At 43.6% G+C, this 19662-nt stretch overlaps 1 protein-coding gene across 11 annotated transcripts in view; it reads right to left on the bottom strand.

Moving 5' to 3' along the window:
• TNS3 (tensin 3) overlaps window positions 1-19662 on the bottom strand; it is a 250157-nt gene that overhangs the window by 151721 nt on the left and 78774 nt on the right. Inside the window, exon 1 of one of the 11 annotated variants that reach the window (XM_075418530.1) lies at window positions 1821-1986. The exons of the other annotated variants lie outside the window; for them this stretch is intronic. Within the exon in view, the coding sequence (XP_075274645.1) occupies window positions 1821-1832 (12 nt within the window). The 5' untranslated portion in view covers window positions 1833-1986. Of the gene's footprint in view, window positions 1-1820; window positions 1987-19662 lie in introns of those variants that run through there. 11 annotated transcript variants of the gene reach the window in all.

The following is a 19662-nucleotide window of genomic DNA, read 5'->3' as shown; positions in this document are numbered from 1 at the left end:
CCAGGCAGAGCAGTCTGGAGCAAAGCACCAAAGCCATGTGCACCCTGCACTACCACCACGAGTAGCAAACCTTGCATCTATTGAGGAAAGACTGTCCTCAGTTGTCCTGGCCATGTAATTACCTAGTACTTACTATAAGCACTAAAACGTCAGTTTTTGCTAGCGTTCTCATCAGCAACACCTAAGGTTAAAATAGATAAAAACTGGAATTTCAACAATTACTTTTCTCTCACTGCCTATACTAGGAAGAGAAGAGAGAATTAATGGAAACCTCAAAGGAGTTTTCAGGCTGGCTGGGCAGCGCAGTGGAAAATCAGAGATGAACTAATATTACATGCTCACGTAATCAATAATTGGAACCACTGCAGAATAGAGTTGTCCTCCCTGAAGCACATAAATATCATCTCTGCTCTCTCCCTTCCCTCCACTGTTAAAAATCCTCGAGGAATCAAGCATCTCCTTTCCCCTTGGCTAACTACAACGCAGTTCTGCTGTAACCTCCTCGATAATCACAGCTGACTCACTGCCTAAGAAAAAGAAACATCCCCTTTATTCTGACACAAGAGCACTGGGGACATCCGCTGGCAAAGAACTTCAGCAGAGAATTCTGGATCTTTTTTGGCAGATCTGTGGGTTCTTATTCAGGCAACTCAGACTCAGGGCCGTAAGCAGATGAGTGCTAACGTTACAGGTAACACCTCACTTTTTTTTCTCTGAGCTTCACAACAGCTATATATAGTAACCTGACGTTACAGACAGACTCTGTCCTCTCCTGGCTGTGTGTCTTCTGCACTTTCTTTTTACAAAGGACAACACCCACGTTAGATGGTACTGTTCTAGAACTACCAGAGAGTCACAGAACACCCTTCCTGGCGTATACAGCAATCCCTTCGGCCTTGCACGCTGCCACTTCTCACAGCGTTGAACTGTCGCTGAACTGCAGAGCACTCCAAACGCATCACACAGCCAAAGATATGGGTGCACTGGCACTGTGCTCAAGTTACAAAGCTCAGGGCAAGGCACACTGAATTACCCCAGATGCACTGACGCTTCTTCCTTTGACTTCATATCCACAAACAGCATATTTTTTCCCAGATGAAGCAAAATAGTCAAGATCTCTGTGTATCCCGATTTCAGTTCTCATGAGCAGTTGCTGCAAACTCTTCCACTGTTAATCCAGAAACATTAAGAGCAAAAGAGCTGACGTGTTCCACAGATAACAGACAGGCTATCACAAGGTCTAGACAACCTATGTTGAGGATACGTGGGTGGCTCCAACTCTTTTTCCTGGTTTGCAAAGGTCTGAGACGTGTTAAAAAAACAGCATTTAGAGAAAAAGTATAGAGCTGGAAAGCAAGATTGCAGGACTTCAACCCAGTATAAATGCAGAGATAGAAAATGGAGTATAATAGTCTCATTCATTGGTTTAATAAGTTACACATACTGCGTACCAACTGAACAAAACAATTAACTTCAGGAAGACTTCTCTGACGCCCCAACTGAAGCCACAGCTAATCTTCCAAGAGACATTCACAATCACCTGGTTTGTCAGCTTCCAAAGTATCTTTATCCTTGTAAGAAATATACTGGATACACATTAGTATAATATCTCACAGTTCCACACAACCAAGGCAAATCTAACTTCTGCACTTCTGCACATTCACATATTAACGAGCAATACCAGAATACGGGAATGCTTTGCCTGATTTTCAAAAATAGTTACCTCTTCAGTGCCCAGCCCACACACACACACACTCACACACACAGACACATTAGTCTGCCCACAAATAACCAAGCAAGTAATTTGAAAGACAAACTACCTGTTCTTGCATACACAGTTAATCTGGAAACACTTTCCTGGTGTGATACGTCCTGAATCGAGCCTTAGTTTGAAAAAGTCCCGTATTGATGGAAAAAGATTTAAAATAAATACTTTGATGAAGAATTCTGACTCCAAGGAATCCGCAGGTAACTTTCCTTCATACGACTGTAACACCAGCCACATCAGTTAATGAGTAACCAACCAAGAGGAGATAAATGTTAACTCAAACAAGGAAAAATGTCAGCAAGTGGCAGGATATCTGGCACTACGGAAATCAAACTTGTCCCCGCTTGCTGTAACAGAGACCCCACAGTGCCCCCCACTGTCTCACAACAGGGCATTTGCTGGGATAGCCAATATTTACATTTCAATCCTTTTTTTTTTCTCCACTCCCAGATGCATCTTTCATTTCTGTCTTCCTTATTTTGTATTTTCTTTTTGCAATAAGTAGGTGATCTTCCAGCAGAAGAACCATCTTTAAAGACTGAGCCAGTTATTACCAAAGGCACATTTCAAAGTCCAAATCTCCAACACTATCACACTGCTCTGGCAAAAACAATTTAACCATTTGGCTATAATGAATCACTTTCTTCCAAACTACAGTTTCGTCAAGTAAGAAAAGCTGGCATGCCTGCCACAGGTTACGTGCAACGCAAAGGATGTGCAGGGGGAGGAATCTTCATCAAATATCTAAGTGACTTGCTAAAGAATCTGTTCATTCTAGTTCACAAAATTGATAAGAAAGGGTGAAAAGAGCAGCAAAATGAAGCCACTGACATCCTCCAAATAATACAAAGTTACAGTGATGTTAGGAGACCTTGTGACTGTTGCATAAATGCCTGTCAGGAACCCAAATGGTAAGCTCAGAAATATTTAATATGCATCTTTACATATCTATACACTCACACACACCCTTTTTTTTTTTTTTTTTTTTAAACACACACACTCTTATCTAGTTACTTAAATCTACAACTTTGGAGTTAAGTCTTGAAAATGTAATAAATTTCTCTTGCTTAGTTTTCTTTTTAGATGCCTGTCAGTTATCATCCCCCTTCTCCAACCCACCACCCAAAACAAATCATAAATCCCCTTAATAGCCAAGGAAACAAACTAAAGGACATTGAGTGCAGCATATCTTCAGATAATTGTGCTCTCGAAGATACAACTTGTAACATGACAAAACTACAAATGTAACCCCAAATTCTAGAAAATAAGGGACATTACTGCGATATTAACTTGGGATTAAAAAGCTACAATAGTAATATATAACTTTTTTTTTTTTTGTAAAATAGTTGTGTGATATTAGTTTCTAACCCACCAAATTTTCCTCTTCAAATTAAGCATTTTTGGAGACACTGAAAACAGCTGCCTTAAGCAGAAACTGAACAAGCACTTCACAGTCACTACAGTATTTTATTAAACAAGATACAATTGTGTTCCCAAAAAGGAAAAAAAATAGAACAGGTAAGTAAAATCAGCACGGAGATTCGGTGTAGCTATACACCATTTCTACTCTCACTTGAGAACAACAAATTCTTTTCCACTACAGAAACAACCCTCCTACTTGCTTAGCGGAAAGCAGTTCTGAAGTTAAGTTTGGGAGAAACAAACAAAAAAATTGCATTGTAAATTGCAAAGACAGCTACAGTTAAGAAACTGTTAAGAGGCTTGGCTCATGATTATCAATAAAATGCAAAGATTAATTCTTATATAATGCTATCATACAGCAAGCAGAAGCCAAGTAACATCAGCAAAGCTTCCTAACACATTGCATTTTTGGTCCCACCCAGTTCTGTGATAAAGCTGCTCCAGGGAAAGACAGAAGAAACACAGCCAGGAGCTCTCTGAATTCAAAACCAAACTCCAACAGTGATATTTTAATGCCATTTTATTAATTTCTACACTTCAGTATTTTTTATTTGGTGAAATAACACTAACACCACATGCACCCACTTCATCAAGGTGTAAAGAGGATCAGCTGAAGCTTGAGAACCTCCATGAGTTTCTTGGAAAAAACATGAGTAACTGAGTATTGTAACAACCTATCCATGTTCCTACAGTCCTCACCCATGCGTAAGTCCTTTCTGTCTACTTGGGATTACGTGTTATGAAATGAAGCCTGAAAGTAGTACTTGAAATAGAAAGTTACGTACCTTCAGAAGGGCCTTCAAAATTTAGTGTATTTATATACAGACAAATCCCTGTTTCCCAAGCCAAAACAATAAAGCTCTTTCAAACGAGGTTGTTGGAGGAAAAAAACCTTTCACGAGTAACTAGGAATGCAGTTATCCCAAGATACAGAAATGTATTGTTCACGTATCTTTTTCACTTCAAAGTCTGGCCTTCTTCCATGCTGTGATATTTGATCTTGTAGGTCGTAGTCCTGACCTACATTATGAAAGTTGTTCCCCAAATCTCCAAAGAACACCGACAGGACAAGACATTTGGTACATGGGTTATGTGGAGGAAGGACAAAATAGAAGAACCTCTTCAAAACTCCAATGAAACAGAAGATTCCTAGAATCAAAAATGGATGAGTTTCTCCTGATAACTGTGCATCAGTAACCAAAGATGAAGTTCCTTTATGAGATCACTGGATTTGCGCCAAAACAGTTCAGAAGCAAAGGACAAGAAACTCGGTCAGAACTTGGGTATAGTTAACAGGGGTTAAACCAGCCAGCAGGAGCCAAGATGCTAAAACTAGATTTTTACTGGACTTCACACCAGCCCTCTGCACTGTGGTTTAATTTGCCAATATGAATTGTAAATGGAGAGCTAGCTACTGTCCCTCTTGAGTTAATCTGTTTAACCACAGTTTTATAAAGAAGGCTGAAATTATTTGATGCTACATGAGTGGAAACAGATAGTATCTTTGCTCAAAACGTCTCATTTTGCTGCTTCTTTAAAGAACAGTTAAAAAAAGTAATCCTAATTTTGGCAGCTGCATACATCTTTGAGAGACTTCTGCTTTCTTTCTATCTGACCTCTCCAAGCTTAATTAGGTACACATTCCTCAGGGAACTATGTTACCCTTTGAGGATTCCAGGCCTATTTATTTTGGTATAATCCCCATGAGAAAACATGATTCATTTGCAAAGTCAAAAAATCTTGCAACATTACCAGACAGGGAGGGCCCCAGCAAGCAACAGGGATACAGTTTCACAGATGCTTTCCTCGCAGGAAGGAACAAACCACCAGCACGGATAGGATTTTCTCAAGCAGAAACAAGCTGTGCACCAGACCTGTTGTAGGTCATAATTTTGGACCTTTAGCATATATGTTGGTGTGATTTCTCAGGGTTTCAGTCTGCTTCCAACAGTGATAAGAGCTACAAGCATTATGGATCCTGTGGCCACAAATGGCACCTCAGAGTCAACAGCACCAGAAGTTTTACAAGACAGGAGCCTTCTCAGGACAAACTGCAGAGGTCACTGCTCAGCCCCTAACATCCAAAATAGACATCCATCAAGTCTTAAAGATGACGTGAAAGCAATATTTAAACTATTTAAATTATTTTGAGGTGGATTGGGAACTGGCTGAATGGCAGAACTCAGAGGGTTGTCATCAGGGGCGCTGAGTCTAGTTGGAGGCCGGTAACTAGTGGTGTCCCCCAGAGGTCAGTACTTGACCCAGTCCTATTCAACTTCTTCATCAATGACCTGGATGAAGAGTTAGAGTGTACCCTCAGCAAGTGTGTTGATGACACAAAGCTGGGAGGAGTGGTGGGTACACCGGCAGGCTGTGCTGCCATTCAGCATGACCTGGACAGGCTGGAAAGCTGGGCAGAGAGGAACCTGATGAGGTTCAACAAGGGCAAGGGCAGGGTCCTGCACCTGGGGAGGAACAACCCCATGAACCAGTACAGGCCTGGGGCAGAACTGCTGGAGAGCAGCTCTGCGGAGAGGGACCTGGGTGTCCTGGTGGACAACAGGTTGACCATGAGCCAGCAGTGTGCCCTGGTTGCCAAGAAAGCCAATGGGATCCTGGGGTGCATTAAGAGGAGTGTGGCCAGCAGGTCGAGGGAGGTTCTCCTCCTCCTCTACACTGCCCTAGTGAGGCCTCATCTGGAGTATTCTGTCCAGTTCTGGGCTCTCCAGTTCAAGAAAGATGAGGAGCTACTGGAGAGAGTCCAGCGAAGGGCTACGAGGATGGTGAGGGGACTGGAGCATCTGTCCTACAAGGAGAGGCTGAGGGAGCTGGGCTTGTTCAGCCTGGAGAAGAGAAGGCTGCGAGGGGACCTAATAAATGCTTATAAATATCTGAAGGGTGGGTGTCAGGAGGATGGGGCCAGACTCTTTTCAGTGGTGCCCAGCGACAGGACAAGGGGCAACGGGCACAAACTGAAGCAGAGGAAGTTCCAGCTGAACATGAGGAAGAACTTCTTCCCTCTGAGGGTGACGGAGCCCTGGCCCAGGCTGCCCAGGGAAGCCACGGAGTCTCCTTCTGTGGAGATATTCAAGACCCACCTGGACAAGGTCCTGTGCAGCCTGCTCTGGGTGACCCTGCTTCAGCAGGGGGATTGGACTGGGTGACTCACAGAGGTCCCTTCCAACTAAGTTTAACAATAAACTTAGGTTAAAATAGGGGGTGTGATTTTCCTTCTTAATACATATTGCAGAGAAGAGGTCAATGTGATAGAGGAGCAGGGCTCCAGCAGGCAGCAAAGCCAGTCTTTTCCATTCAACATCACAGAAAGATGGAAGGCAGAAGTCACACGTCAGACTTCTTAGTAAAGTGATGAATTTGGCTATTTTTTGTTTGTTTTGTTTTTTGGTTTTTTTTCTTTCCCTTGGGTTGAAAACTATCCATCTGCAGGATGCCTCTCTGCCTCTCGCTAAGGCCAGTATAACGCATAAATGTGACAAATCCCAAGAAGGAAAGACAGCTGTTTGAATCAGGCAATCCAAAGATACACACAGCAATTTAGCAGGGGCCTGGTTTCAGTCTCTGATGGAAGGTCTGCAAGAGTCATGTCAAAGAGACAGACTGACCTCTCCAGCAGGAAGTTTACAGAAATTCTTTCTAAAAACTGTACAGGAGTACACTGATCAGCAAGCCAAAGGATGGGTCCCTCTGCAAGGCTCCAGTCTACCCATTTTTGAGATTGAGAGCACTTCACTGGAGGCTGACATGAAGGTACTGGAAGTACCTGAACTTCATTACAGCATTTCTGTCTGTCTTATAGCACAACCCGGACTTTCATGGCTCTCTAGTCATTTTAACAAATTTCCCTCCCCTCAAAAATATATTAAAACAAAGTCTTAAACATGTACATTCCAAATACATCTTCCATTTTCCAGCTACTCAGAAAAGAGATAATGCTACAAAAGGGTACAGAATGGTCTCCCTATGACACACTTAAATACATATTTTTTTACCATCAAAACTAGCTGTCCCAAACAGATGGTTTTCACTAGGACTGAATTTGCTTTATTATGCTTTAACTGTGGGAGGTATTATAAATGCAAGACAGAACAAGACAAGGGAAGAAGCCTTTTAGAAATAATTACTAGTAAAATACTATGAGATACTGCGTTATCACACAGAATCAAATTTTAACGAAGGTTAGACATTTCAGCTTGCTGATACTAACAGTCAAGACTTCTTCTGGGATGGAGCTCATAACCTTCAAAACACATAGTATTCACTTGCTTTCATTCTGTGTTTTCACAAAATGGATAGGATGCCATCCAGAGGGACCTGGACAAGCTCGAGAAGTGGGCCTGTGTGATCCTCTTGAGGCTCAACAAGGCCAAGTGCAAGGTCCTGCACATGGGTCAGAGCAACGCTCAATATCAATACAGGCTGGGGGATGAAGGGATTGAGAGCAGCCCCCTGCAGAGAAGGACTTGGGGGTACTGGTGGGTGAAAAGCTGGACATGAGCCACCAATGTGCACTCGCAGCCCAGAAGGCCAACCGTATCCTGGGCTGCATCAGAAGCAACGTGGGCAGCAAGGTGAGGAAGGTGATTCTTCCCCTCTACTCTGCTCTAGTGAGATCCCACCTGGAGTCCTGCATCCAGTTTTGGAGCCCCCAGCACAGGGAAAACATGGACCTGTTGGAGCGTGTCCAGAGGAGGGCCACAAAAGTGATCAGAGGGTTGGAGCACCTCTTTTGTGAGGACAGGCTGAGAGAGTTTGGGCTGTTCAGCCTGGAGAAGAGAAGGCGTCAGGGAGACCTTATTGTGGCCTTTCAGTACTTAAAGGGCGCCTATAGGAAAGATGGGGACAATCTTTTTAGCAAGGCCTGTTGTGACAGGAGAAGGAGTAATGGCTTTAAACTAAAGGAAGGTAGATTCAGACTGGATGAAAGGAAGAAATTTTTTATAACGAGGGTGGTAGAACACTGGAACGGGTTTCCCAGAGAGGTAGTGGAGGCCCCATCCCTAGAAACATTCAAGCTCAGGTTGGACAGGGCTCTGAGCAACCTGGTCTAGTTGAAGATGTCCCTGCTCACTGCAGGGGGGTTGGGCTAGATGATCTCTAAAGGTCTCTTCCAACCCAAACCACTCCGTGATTCTATGAAAATTATGGTTATCCATGATGATGTCTAACTCAGTTTCCATGCTTCTATCAAGTCAGTATGGCAACTCCTTGCAATCTAAGGCTGGGGTGGGTCCAACTTTTTGAGATGCAATATTACAATACGGAATTCAACCAGTTCCCAGGAGTATGCATTCTTCATCAAAACCCCTGACAAAAGCAATATATTATGACACAGCAACGGTGCAAAATGCTATACATCATCGGGACATTTTGCTGCTACCCAATTACAGCCACTGTTGATGTTCAGAGTACTCTTCAAGATGTCATTGTCTTTAGCTGTAACAGTGGACGCAAAGCAATGCCTCTTGCGTAAAAGCTAAGAGCATCATGTACAGTAAGGGTAAACAACTTCTCCTAACAGCAACTCACAAAGAACAGAGTGGTATATTCCTGTAAGCTACTTGATTCCCACTTCCAAGAGACACTGTCGCATGAGCTATATAACGTGACTTAAGGGAGCATTCCAAGCAGCACCAGCAATGTAAAAAGTGCATCATTCCCGGGTTCTTTGATCCCACTTTAAAAGGCTGACAAATGCCTTTCTACCTCTCTTACAAGTTACACGGCAAGTCTGTCTGGGATCTCCTGTATCTATACAGAAAGGATCAGAGCCAGCCAGAAAATAACTGGACCAGTAAAGAGGTCTTTCCCAAAAATCCGCCAAAACAGGACAGAGCATGGGAGGAATAAAGCAAACAAAAAAACCCCAAGTCTCCTGAAACATCCTAAGATTTTCCAGTGGAAAGTTCCCATCTGTCATGAAAATGTAACCTATCCATATTTTGGCGATGAACAAAAAAAAGCAGAACTTGCTTTGTGTGCTTCCCTCGCTAGCATCATCTTATCCTCTTTTCCCCTTGCCAACAGCTAGATCTATTTTTAAAAGAAAATCAGCAAGAAAACAAGTAAACCTTGAAGTTGTACACGTACCAGCTGAGTCTTGCACAACATAGCCAGCTACCTGAAACAGTAAGTCTAAACAAGAGCTCTTATCTAAAAACATTAGCATACTTTAAAATACTTCTTCAATTTTGGAAGGCCTCAGCAAACTAACTGCCAAATACACAACACTCCAGCACAGCACTTCTGCTATTTATCAATGCAAGGTTTATACCCATAAAAAGCAATTTTAAGTCATTCTGTCCCTCAATAGCTTACAGTTCTGTTTGAATCCAAAGGTTTACTCATTACACAGTTCATTACAGTAACATTCTGTCTAACAGAAGACAAAATATTTGGCAGAAAGGAGGATCTACAAAATACTGCTTCTGGGTACACTCAGGAAAAAATCTGAAGAGCCCCTTGAGCTGCAAATGTCAGTTACAGAACTCATACAGTAATCCCTTGGACTTTAACTGCAACCTTTTTTATTCTACCCCAAGGCCAGGCAGCAGTAAAAGAGTTGCATGAATGGTAACATAACATGCTAAACACTGCCTATGAAGAAAAAAAAAAAATCCTTGAAGTCTTCAGCCTTACTGAATGTGTTCAGATTTATGGATTCCCATAAAAACATGCCAACCACAGAGGTTTGTTCACACAGTTGTCTCCTGGAAATGACATGACACAAGTTTTCACTTAAGTCCTTGACTCCCTCTGCCCAAAATCTGAGAGAGTTAAGGAGAACCCATACTGAAACAAAAAAAAAAAAACCCACAACAATAAGCCCACAAAAAAACCCACCACACAAAAACCTAAAAACAAACTCACATGAACCTATCTGAGAAGCAAAGTTGCCACTATTTGGTTCACTGCTGGTCATGACAGTTTCAATCTGTACTTTCGACAGTGCCATATTAACTAAGGTGTAAAAGCTGACAGTATGTTGCTGATCACAGCAAAGCAAATCTTTTCCAGATTGCTCAATTATTTTAAAAGAGCTTACACAAAAGAGAGAAGGATCTTTCCTTCTTGCTCCAAAAACACACAAGAGAGATGGTCATACGGCAGTGCACCGTAGGTTCCTCTTGTAAGTATCTATCCCACTGGACTGCCAAGGACCACTGCTTCTCTTCACAAGCTGAAATTCTCTGCCTTCATGCCCATCCACTGCAAGAGCCAGAGCCCAGCCTTACAACCTTAACCAGGCTGCCCCAAGAAGCACAAGCTTTATTCACAAAGCAGTCCAAGAATCACCCAAATGACAAAAGTCAACAGAGCCTTTGGAGAGCCAGTACAGCCCGTGCTTTAAATCTCTAAACAGAAAATATCTGACCAATATTAGTCTCCCTATATATACAGATAAACATAGATAGGTAGATAAGATGATCTTTATTTTCACAACGTAAGTTGAACATGCAACCCAGGACCAAAACCAACTATCACTCCTTTCTGATTTTTATTGCCGTGATTACCTGCCAACCTATCCCTTCTACAGTGCTGCTAGTCATGTTTTTTGCAGTAATTCAAGTCAAATTTTTGTTTATTTCTATGCATTTTTCCATACTCATGTTCATATTTCCTAGCCTGCTAAAGAGACTAAGAAATAGGGTGTCACAAGGGACTATGGATTTGGGGGCAGTGGGGAGCCTTCTTTCAATCCTCTTCAATCAGCAACAGCTTAAACGTTTTAAAGAAAAAAAGAAGAGCAGGGTCAAGCAAAGAATTACATCCTCTCTGATACCAATGCCCAGGAAAAAAGAATTAGGAAAAACAAATCAGAAAAAACATGGCCTTTGAGAAAGCAGCAGGACAAAATTTCATGTCGGAGCTTATACCTTTTACGATTAAAACAACATTCATGCCTTTAAAAATAAATAAAAGGCTAAAAACATATTATAAATCTGTTATTTCTCTACAAAAAATAAACTAAGAATTTGAAAGTAATAAATTGCTTGGTCTACCTTTACCAGCACTCAAGTGGCACACTACAGCTCAGGAAACTAGCCTAATAAAGGCTTTTAGACCATTAATACAAAATTCTGAAGCTTTGTCTAAATCTGCACTCCACTGAGATGCCTAAGACAGCTTCTTGAAAGGTGAAAGAGGAAATGTGCTGAATCAAACCCATACATAAGCAAATTAATCTTTCTGGAACTGGAAAAAGCCACAGATCCATCTGCTCTAGGCATACTGGCTTCTTTGAAACATCATTTCAGACTAGCAAAGAATCAAACTGTATTATGTAAAGAAAATGTCTTTCACTTAAGCATAGCAATAATATCTTCCAGGTTGAATTAAAGACACATGCAATGTTTGCTAGTCAAAGGCATAAAGCTGGATCACACCTGATTCAGCAAAAGACTTCAGCAAACACTTCAGCCTACTGATTTTAAGAAAATCGAAGCATTTGCTTGCAAACTTAATAAAATCAGTCAGTTCTCAAGAGGGAGAATTAGCATACAAGAAACAGGTCAAGAAGATGCGGTCAAGAAGATGTGGTCAAGAAGTTCCCTCTCCTGCTTTCGGTTGTCCCACAGGACAGGAAATAGAAAACAGTTTCCAAATTCCCAGACTTCAAAGAACAAAGTTTGGCTAGAGTCATGAGACTGTGCCTTTCGATGCCCCAGCTCTATACCACATACCCAACAGACAGAGTAAAAGATGGAAAAAATCGCATCCCAGGACACAGCGCTAAGTGAAAGCCTTATGGTAGGACAAACAAGTATTCCTACATCAGAGACACAGGCCCCAGCAAAATCCAGAGCGAAGCCCTGGGGCATTAGACATGCTGTAGCTTCATAAACCTCAGGGAACTAATGACACATGTTCATCTGAACAAACAGCCATACAGAAACATTTCCAAGTTAAACACGCATGGACTGAAGCCATGCAAGATAGTAATTAGCTAAGCAAACTGGGATTTGTACAGCAAAACAGAATTCTTTCAGAATTCATTCTTAAAATGTTTTTCAAAGCGAAAACAAAAACACTGCCTTTTAGAGAGTTTTAAAATACAGTACATACAGGAATAGCAAACACTATTCTAGAGCGGTTTAAGAAAAAAAGCACAGACGACTAAAGCACACAAAAAAAGTATTTTTCTAGTAAATTGAGGCAGTATTATATGCTAGTATAACATAACAATTTGAAAGGTTAGCTTTAGCTCTAAACAAGCCTGCTGCAAAACCAAATGATTACAATAGTTTAATCTAAGCAAGATCCATGACAAGTTTATGAGGACTTCCCACGATCAGAAGAGGCATCGCTACGGTCCGGCAAGTTAACAACACCCCAGTAGCATTCCAGCAAGGCAGTAATTTTTAGGCTCTCTTTTCTATCAACGTGCAGAAAAGTATGATTCTTCAGGCCCCGCTGATGAGCACGCATGCGTGTCAGCAGGACACCCGACTATGACTATGTACAGTCAGAATACTAGAATAGTCATATCACAAGTACAATCACGTGTCTTTCCATTAACACGTGTCAAGTTTCTGAGGCTCAGAGCAACAGGGCTGTCCCAGCTCAGCGCTGCCAACGCGCACCATGCTGACGGGTGCAGAAGAGGCCCATCGAGCTGTACGCAGGCAAAACAGCTCTCCTGAGAGGCTTGTACTGAAATCAAACGCTTCTAAAGACCTCGGAGCACACCAAGATTCCTGACGTTGCACTGGCAGGAGTGGAGCAGGCAGTTTCACCAACAGGTTACAAGAGTTGAGGGGTGTCTTCAGAGCAGACTGGTCAGCCAGCCCATTTACAGCACAGCCCACTCAGAGCTCCGTCTCCCAAGTCACGGTTACGTCGCTTCAGTCCTGAGTAACCTCACTGCTTTTCATCTGAACAAACTTGCCTGGGAGACTTGTTCACATATTTGTTGCTCTCTATGTGAAATACTGCTTCCTGATCTCTGGTCTGAATTTGTGGATCCTTAATTCCCATTAATCCATCCCTGTAGCCATTCACCCACCCTCCCCTACGGGGCTAAATTGCAAACAGTAATGTCACAAAGAAGGATATAACTCTTAAGGTTTTATATCCAGACATCCACTATGTTCACTTTTTTGTGTGTTTTTCTTTCCACAGACAATTCCAAGACAGCAGAGTTTAGGCTTTCGTCGCTTTTTCTTGTTGGGTTTTTGGGTAACTTTCTTTTACAGCTCATCCAATTTTAACGCTGGTATCCATCTGCTACATAATTTCAAACGTTCTAACCTTTCCTGCAACTGATATAATAGCACCGAATGCAACAGCCTACACTGGTGCAAGCTAATCTTTGCTTCTTTTCTTTTGTTTTTGTAACTTCAAATTTTCTTCCAGTTGTACCCTCTGTTTTGAAATATTACTACAATGCTTGCCTGCAGTTGTTATTTTGTACTCACTGTTACGTCAGGGGCAACCGGAAAACCCTCAAAGAACCGGTTACGGGTTCATCCTATAAGCCAGCAGCTGACTTCCCAAACAATCCCAAAACATGATTCTTCCTTCATTTGTACCTTCTGATCAAATTCAGAGTCCACTTTCTTTTCAGGTCTGCATAAACGGTATTCTCATGGATGATTCATATAACAAGAAATTTTTGTTTCTCGTTTGCAAATATAGTAGCGGTATTGTCTTGACAAACTCTTGAAAATCTGCATTGTAGCGTTGCCAGTGTAGGGCTGCTGTTTTTACCTGGACACATTTACGACATCGTCTGGTTTGCTACGAGGCTTTAGGGCTATACTTGCACATGATAATGCTTTTATGAACACTGATGACTCCAGTAGTCTTTCAAGTAATGCTTTACTGTGGTGATGCATTCTTCGTTTCCAAAATGGCTACAGGATCACATGTGCAATGTCCTTTGTCTTCATTCGCTCCCTTTCCACGCAACTGTCGGCTGACTAACTGCTTACAGATTTTGCCTATAATATATGTTTGTAGTAACGGAAATTTAACTAATAAGGGATATTTAACTAATGTAAAAATAGTTACTCCCCATCAGCTGTGGACAGCGTAGTTTTACAGAAAATGCAAGGAGTAATATTTGTCTTGGAGGTAAAATATGTTCTAGGGAGAAGAGATACTTGCGGAGCAGCTGGAGTCCGTGAAACTCCATACACATGGATCTGAATCAGTGCATACGATTATGGTTACAGGTATCCTCAAGGCTGCCTTCGACATCCTTCTATAGTGTTAAGTATATTCTCAGTCCAGCCTAAAAACCACCAGAATCATTCCTGCCTTAACATGATAACCAAATGAAAATACAGACACCATTAGAGGCAATAAAGGCAAAATTCACACCTGAAACGGTATTAACAACGTAACAAGATTATATACAACATTGCTGTGAGCCTCGTATAAGTAGGCAGAAAAGAAAGGACTTGTAGAAGAATTCCACATTTAAGCTGCTTTTTGACTTACTACTCTGAAAATGAAAAAAAGCCTCTTGTAAGAAATAACTGATTCTTAAATTTGGTCTTGTTCCCATACCTTATTCTTATATCTTCTGTAATACATACTAGTCAATTTCTTTTCAATTATTTAAAAAACATAAAATATACCAGTACTTCAGTGATAGTTACACCACTGTATACTTTTGGCACTCCATATATTACTCTTTACAACACTCAACACCCAAATGCCTAAGAGCATAAATACTAGTCAAAATAGTTTCCCATTTTTAACATTTAGCACAGGTACAAAATTACTCGTCTCCAAAACAAGTTTAAAAAATATCTTACCACAGATTCCAGCATGATTTATGTACCATCTCTTCTGGAAACTCTAGATCTATGTACCACCTACCCAAGCAAATCTGCAACCTACCAATGTCACCAACAAACCTAACTCTTCGCCATGGAAGCTGGCAGAAATCCATACTGCAAATGCTATTTGGAGAACCAAAGCAACTGTGCAAAGAGGGATCCATTACATCGTTTGATCTAATAAAAAGTACTTCTTTCTACTTCTCCTGGGATCGGCTGGGATAGGGTTAATTGTCACAAGAAGACAGGAGAGACACCGCCTGGAGGGCTGACCTGAACTGCCCAAACAAGTGGAATATTGGATACCATGTGATGCCATGCTCCATTTGCAGTGGGGAAGCTGCCAGGGTGGAGGTTAATCACGACTTAGGAGCGCACTGAGCATCAGGCACTGAAAGAATTGCTCTGTGCATTCCATTGTTCTGTATGTTCTTTTTATCACTATTATTGTCATTACTGTTCGCTTCCTTTGCTGTTCTGTTAAACTGTCCTTATTCCAACCCACGAGTTTTGCCTTTTTCTTCCCATTCTCCTCCCCGTCCCACCAGGGGGAAGGGTGATAGAGTGGCCACGTGGTTCTTTGTTGCCGTCCTGGGCTAAACCAAGACAGTCCTTTTGATGTGTGGTGTTGGATGGTTGCATGCTATGTCCGGAGCTCGTGGCTGGTGCATCTGGCACAACCCACGCCCACAGTCTGCAGGCTGAAGATGTCAATCTTGATGAAGTTTCCGGACACCAGTCGCTGAAGCCAGGTCTGGTTTCATCACCACCATGCATTGCCATGTTTCATCAAAGTTCATCCTTCACGAGTATGGGTGATTCTGACTGTAGTACCACTGATACAGCATCTAACAACTATAACTGTGATGACACAGTGACAGGGTTATTTACCAATTCACATCACACGCTTTAATTTACTGGCTATTCTCACCCAAAATCAAATCCCCTGGAGGTACACATCAGACTTCCCCATCCTTCCGCATCACCTACCAAATGCACCCAGGTCCTTGAGTAAAAGCAATCCCATGGATGAGTTTGCCTTTCCCAAAGGCAGAACTAACCCAGACTGTCTTCCCTAACATACTCTTCACATGCACTATGGAGAGTTTCTCCCCTTCTACGGTAGGTAAAAGTTTTGACTGGGCAGGGCCAGTTCAATTGGTAGATCCCCTGGTGTTAACTAACCAGGCGGCCTTTGCTAAATGAGCATCTCAGTGTTTTAAGGTCCCACCACCCATTGCTCTCAGTGTAATTTTTAGCAGCCCATTCTATCGTCCAGTTTTCCCAGAGGCTGGTGCACGACAGGGGATGTGATACACCCACTCAACGCCATGCTCTTTGGCCCAGGTCTCTATGAGTAAATGAGTCCTGTTGTCTGACTCAGTTCTTTCAAGGGTGCCATGTCTCCATAGAACTCGCTTTTCAAGGCTCAGGATAGTGTTTTGGGTGGTGGGGCACAGGATAGGTTTCCAGCCATCCGGTGGTTGCATCCACCATTGTCAGCACATGGCCTTGGCAGGTTTGCGGCAGTGCAATACAATCAATTTGCCAAGCCTTCCCGTATTTGTGTTTCAGCCATCGTCCTCCATACCAGGGAGGCTTTACCTGCTTGGCTTGCTTGATTGCAGCTCATGTTTCACATTCATGGACAATCTGTGCAATGGTGTCCATGGTCAAGTCCACCCCTCAGTCATGAGCCCATCTACATGTCGTATCTCTTCCTTGATGGCCTGAGGGGCCCACTGAGCTATAAATAGTTCACCCTTATGTTGCTAGTTCAAATCCACCTGAGCCACTTCAATCTTGGCAGCCTGATCCACCTGCTGGCCGTTCTGATGTTCCTCAGTGGCTCAACTCTTAGGGACATGGGCATCCACATGACGTGCTTTTACAACCAACTGCCCAGCCAGACAGCAATATCTTGCCACAATGGGACAGCCAAGATGGGTTTGCCTCTGCGCTGCCAGTTGCTCTTCTTCCACTGCTGTAGCCACCCCCACAAGGCATTGGCCACCATCCATGAGTCAGTAGAGAGACAGAGCTCTAGCCACCTTTCTCGATCAGCAATGTCTAAAGCTAGCTAGATGGCTTTCACGTCTGCAAACCGGCTTGACTCACCTTCTCCTTCAACAGTTTCTGCGACTTGTCATGTAGGGCTTCACACAGCCACCTTCCAGCATACTGCTTCTCATTTTCTGGCAGTTTATTACACAACGAAGCCATTTCAGCATGTGTCACCTCCTCCTCTGGCAATACTCCAAAATCTTTGCCTTCTGGCCAGTCCATGATTACCTCCAGAATTCCTGGGTGACTGCGGTTTCCCATTCAGGCCCGCCGGGTGATCAGAGCGACCCACTTACTCCACGTAGCATCGGTGGCATGATGCATAGAGGGGACCCTCTCTTTGAACATCCAGCCCAGGACCGGCAATCGTGGAGCTAGGAGGAGCTGTGCTTCAGTGCCAACCACTACTGAAGCAGCTCGAACGCCTTCATATGCTGCCAGAATCTCTTTTTCAGTGGGAGTATAGCGGGCCTCGGATCCTTTGTATCCCAGCTCCAGAACCCCAGGGGTCGACCTCGAGTCTCCCCTGGTGCTTTCTGCTAGAGACTCCAGGTTGGGCCATTCTCCCCGGCTGCGGTGTAGAGCACGTTTTTAACATCTTGCCCTGACCAGATTCGACCAAGGGCTACAGCATGAACTATCTCCTGTTTAATTTGTTCAAAGGCTTGTCATTGCCCAGCGCCCCATGCAAAATTGTTCTCCTTCCGGGTCGCCTGATAGAGAGGGCTTACAATCTGACTGTAATTTGGGATGTGCACCATCCAAAAACCCACAACACCTAAGATGGCTTGTGCTTCCTTTTTGCTAGCTGGTGGAGACATAGCTGCTATTTTGATGACAACATCCATTGGGAACTGATGACGCCCGTCCTGCCATTTTATTCCTAAAAACTGGATCTCTTCTGCAAGTCCCTTGACCTTACTTTGCTTTATGGCAAAACCAGCTTTCAGCAGGATTTGAACTATTTTCTCCCCTTTCTCAGCAACTTTTTCTGCTGTGTTGCCCCACACGATGATGTCATCAATCTGCTGCTGGTGTTCCGGAGCTTCACCCTGTTCCAGTGCAGTCTGGATGAGTTCATGGCAAATGGTGGGGCTGTGTTTCCACCCATAGGGCGGTCGATTCCAGGTGTCCTGGACGCCCCTCCAAGCGAAAGCAAACTGTGGCCTGCACTCTGTTGCCAAAGGGATTGAGAAGAACACACTAGCAATCTCAATGGTGGCATACCACTTGGTCACCTTTGACTCCAGTTCATATTGAAGTTCTAGCACGTCCAGCACAGCAGCACTCAGCGGCTCTGTGACTTCATTCAGGGCATGGTAGTCTACTGTTAAGTCTCCACTTTCCATTAGATCTTTGCACTGGCCATATGGGACTATTAAAAGGTGAGCAAGTCTTGCTGATCACCCCTTAGCTTTCCAGTTGACGGATCAGCTTATAGATGGGAATCGGGAGAGTCTCGGTTGGTGTGGTATTGCTGCCAGTGCACTGTTGTGGTAGTGACTGGCACCGCACCTGTCGTTCTTCAACCCTCAGCAACCCCACAACAGAAGGGTCCTCTGAGAGACCAGGCAAAGCAGACAGCTCTTTAATGTCCTCCAACTCCACGGCAGCTACACCAAAGCCCAACAGGTACCCTTCTGGGTCCCTGAGGTAGTCTATGCCAACGATACATGGAGCGTCTGGGCCAGTCACAGTGGGGTGCTTTGCCCACTCCTTCCCAGGTAGGCTCACTCTGGCCTCCAATACAGTTCGCTGTTGGGATCCCCCTGTCACTCCAGAAATCCAGATGGGTTTTGCCCCTTTCTAACTTCATGGCATTAGGGCACACTGTGCAGCGGTGTCCACTCCAGTGGACATATATAGCCTTACAGCTATACAGCCTTATACTCTTGTGGATCTGATGTGCCAGGCCATCGAATCCACAGAGCCCAATAAATCTGGTTGTCCCTGTCCTCCACCCGGCTGGAGGCAGGGCCCCTCTAATCCTGGTCAGAGTATTCGTTACTCACTTCTTGCAAAGTGATCCCTTCAAGAGAACCAGAAGTAAGATCAGGCTTTCCACTCTGTCTGGGGAACTGCCCACTGGAAACTGGAGTGGCATTTTTCCTGGAAGAATCCCCTCTTGTGGTTGTTTTCCCTTGCAACTCCTACGCTTCTGCCTCTAGAGTTGAGGCAGGTTTTCCACCCCACTTCCTCATGTCCTCTCCATCGTCACACGGGTAAAACCACAGCGTGCCTCGTGATGTGCACCTTGCATATCCTCTCTCTTGGGCAGGGAAATGCTTACTCCTAATAGCCAATATACTAGTCTATTCAGGTGGGGAGTAGGACATATTCTCTTTAAGTCGCTGGACCAGCTTCTCCACAGCCAAGATGAGGGAGGAAGAGAGACTTTCTTCATAGTGCCAGAGTCATCCAGCCACTTCATCCACTGTTGGTGCCTCTTCACCCTTCCAGCCCATTACTGCCAATGAGTTGGCATATGAGGATGGTGCACTCCATACAAATGTCAGTCACACGGGCCACGTGCACTGGACTTCATCTGGGTCCATGGGTAACTGCAGATTGTCTGGGTCATAATAAACCAGCTCCTGCATG

Source organism: Opisthocomus hoazin, chromosome 4 (assembly GCF_030867145.1).
Source record: "Opisthocomus hoazin isolate bOpiHoa1 chromosome 4, bOpiHoa1.hap1, whole genome shotgun sequence".
Taxonomy (NCBI): domain Eukaryota; kingdom Metazoa; phylum Chordata; class Aves; order Opisthocomiformes; family Opisthocomidae; genus Opisthocomus; species Opisthocomus hoazin.
The sequence above is the reverse complement of the archived record's forward strand: the minus strand, read 5'-3'. Positions and strand labels throughout refer to the sequence as shown.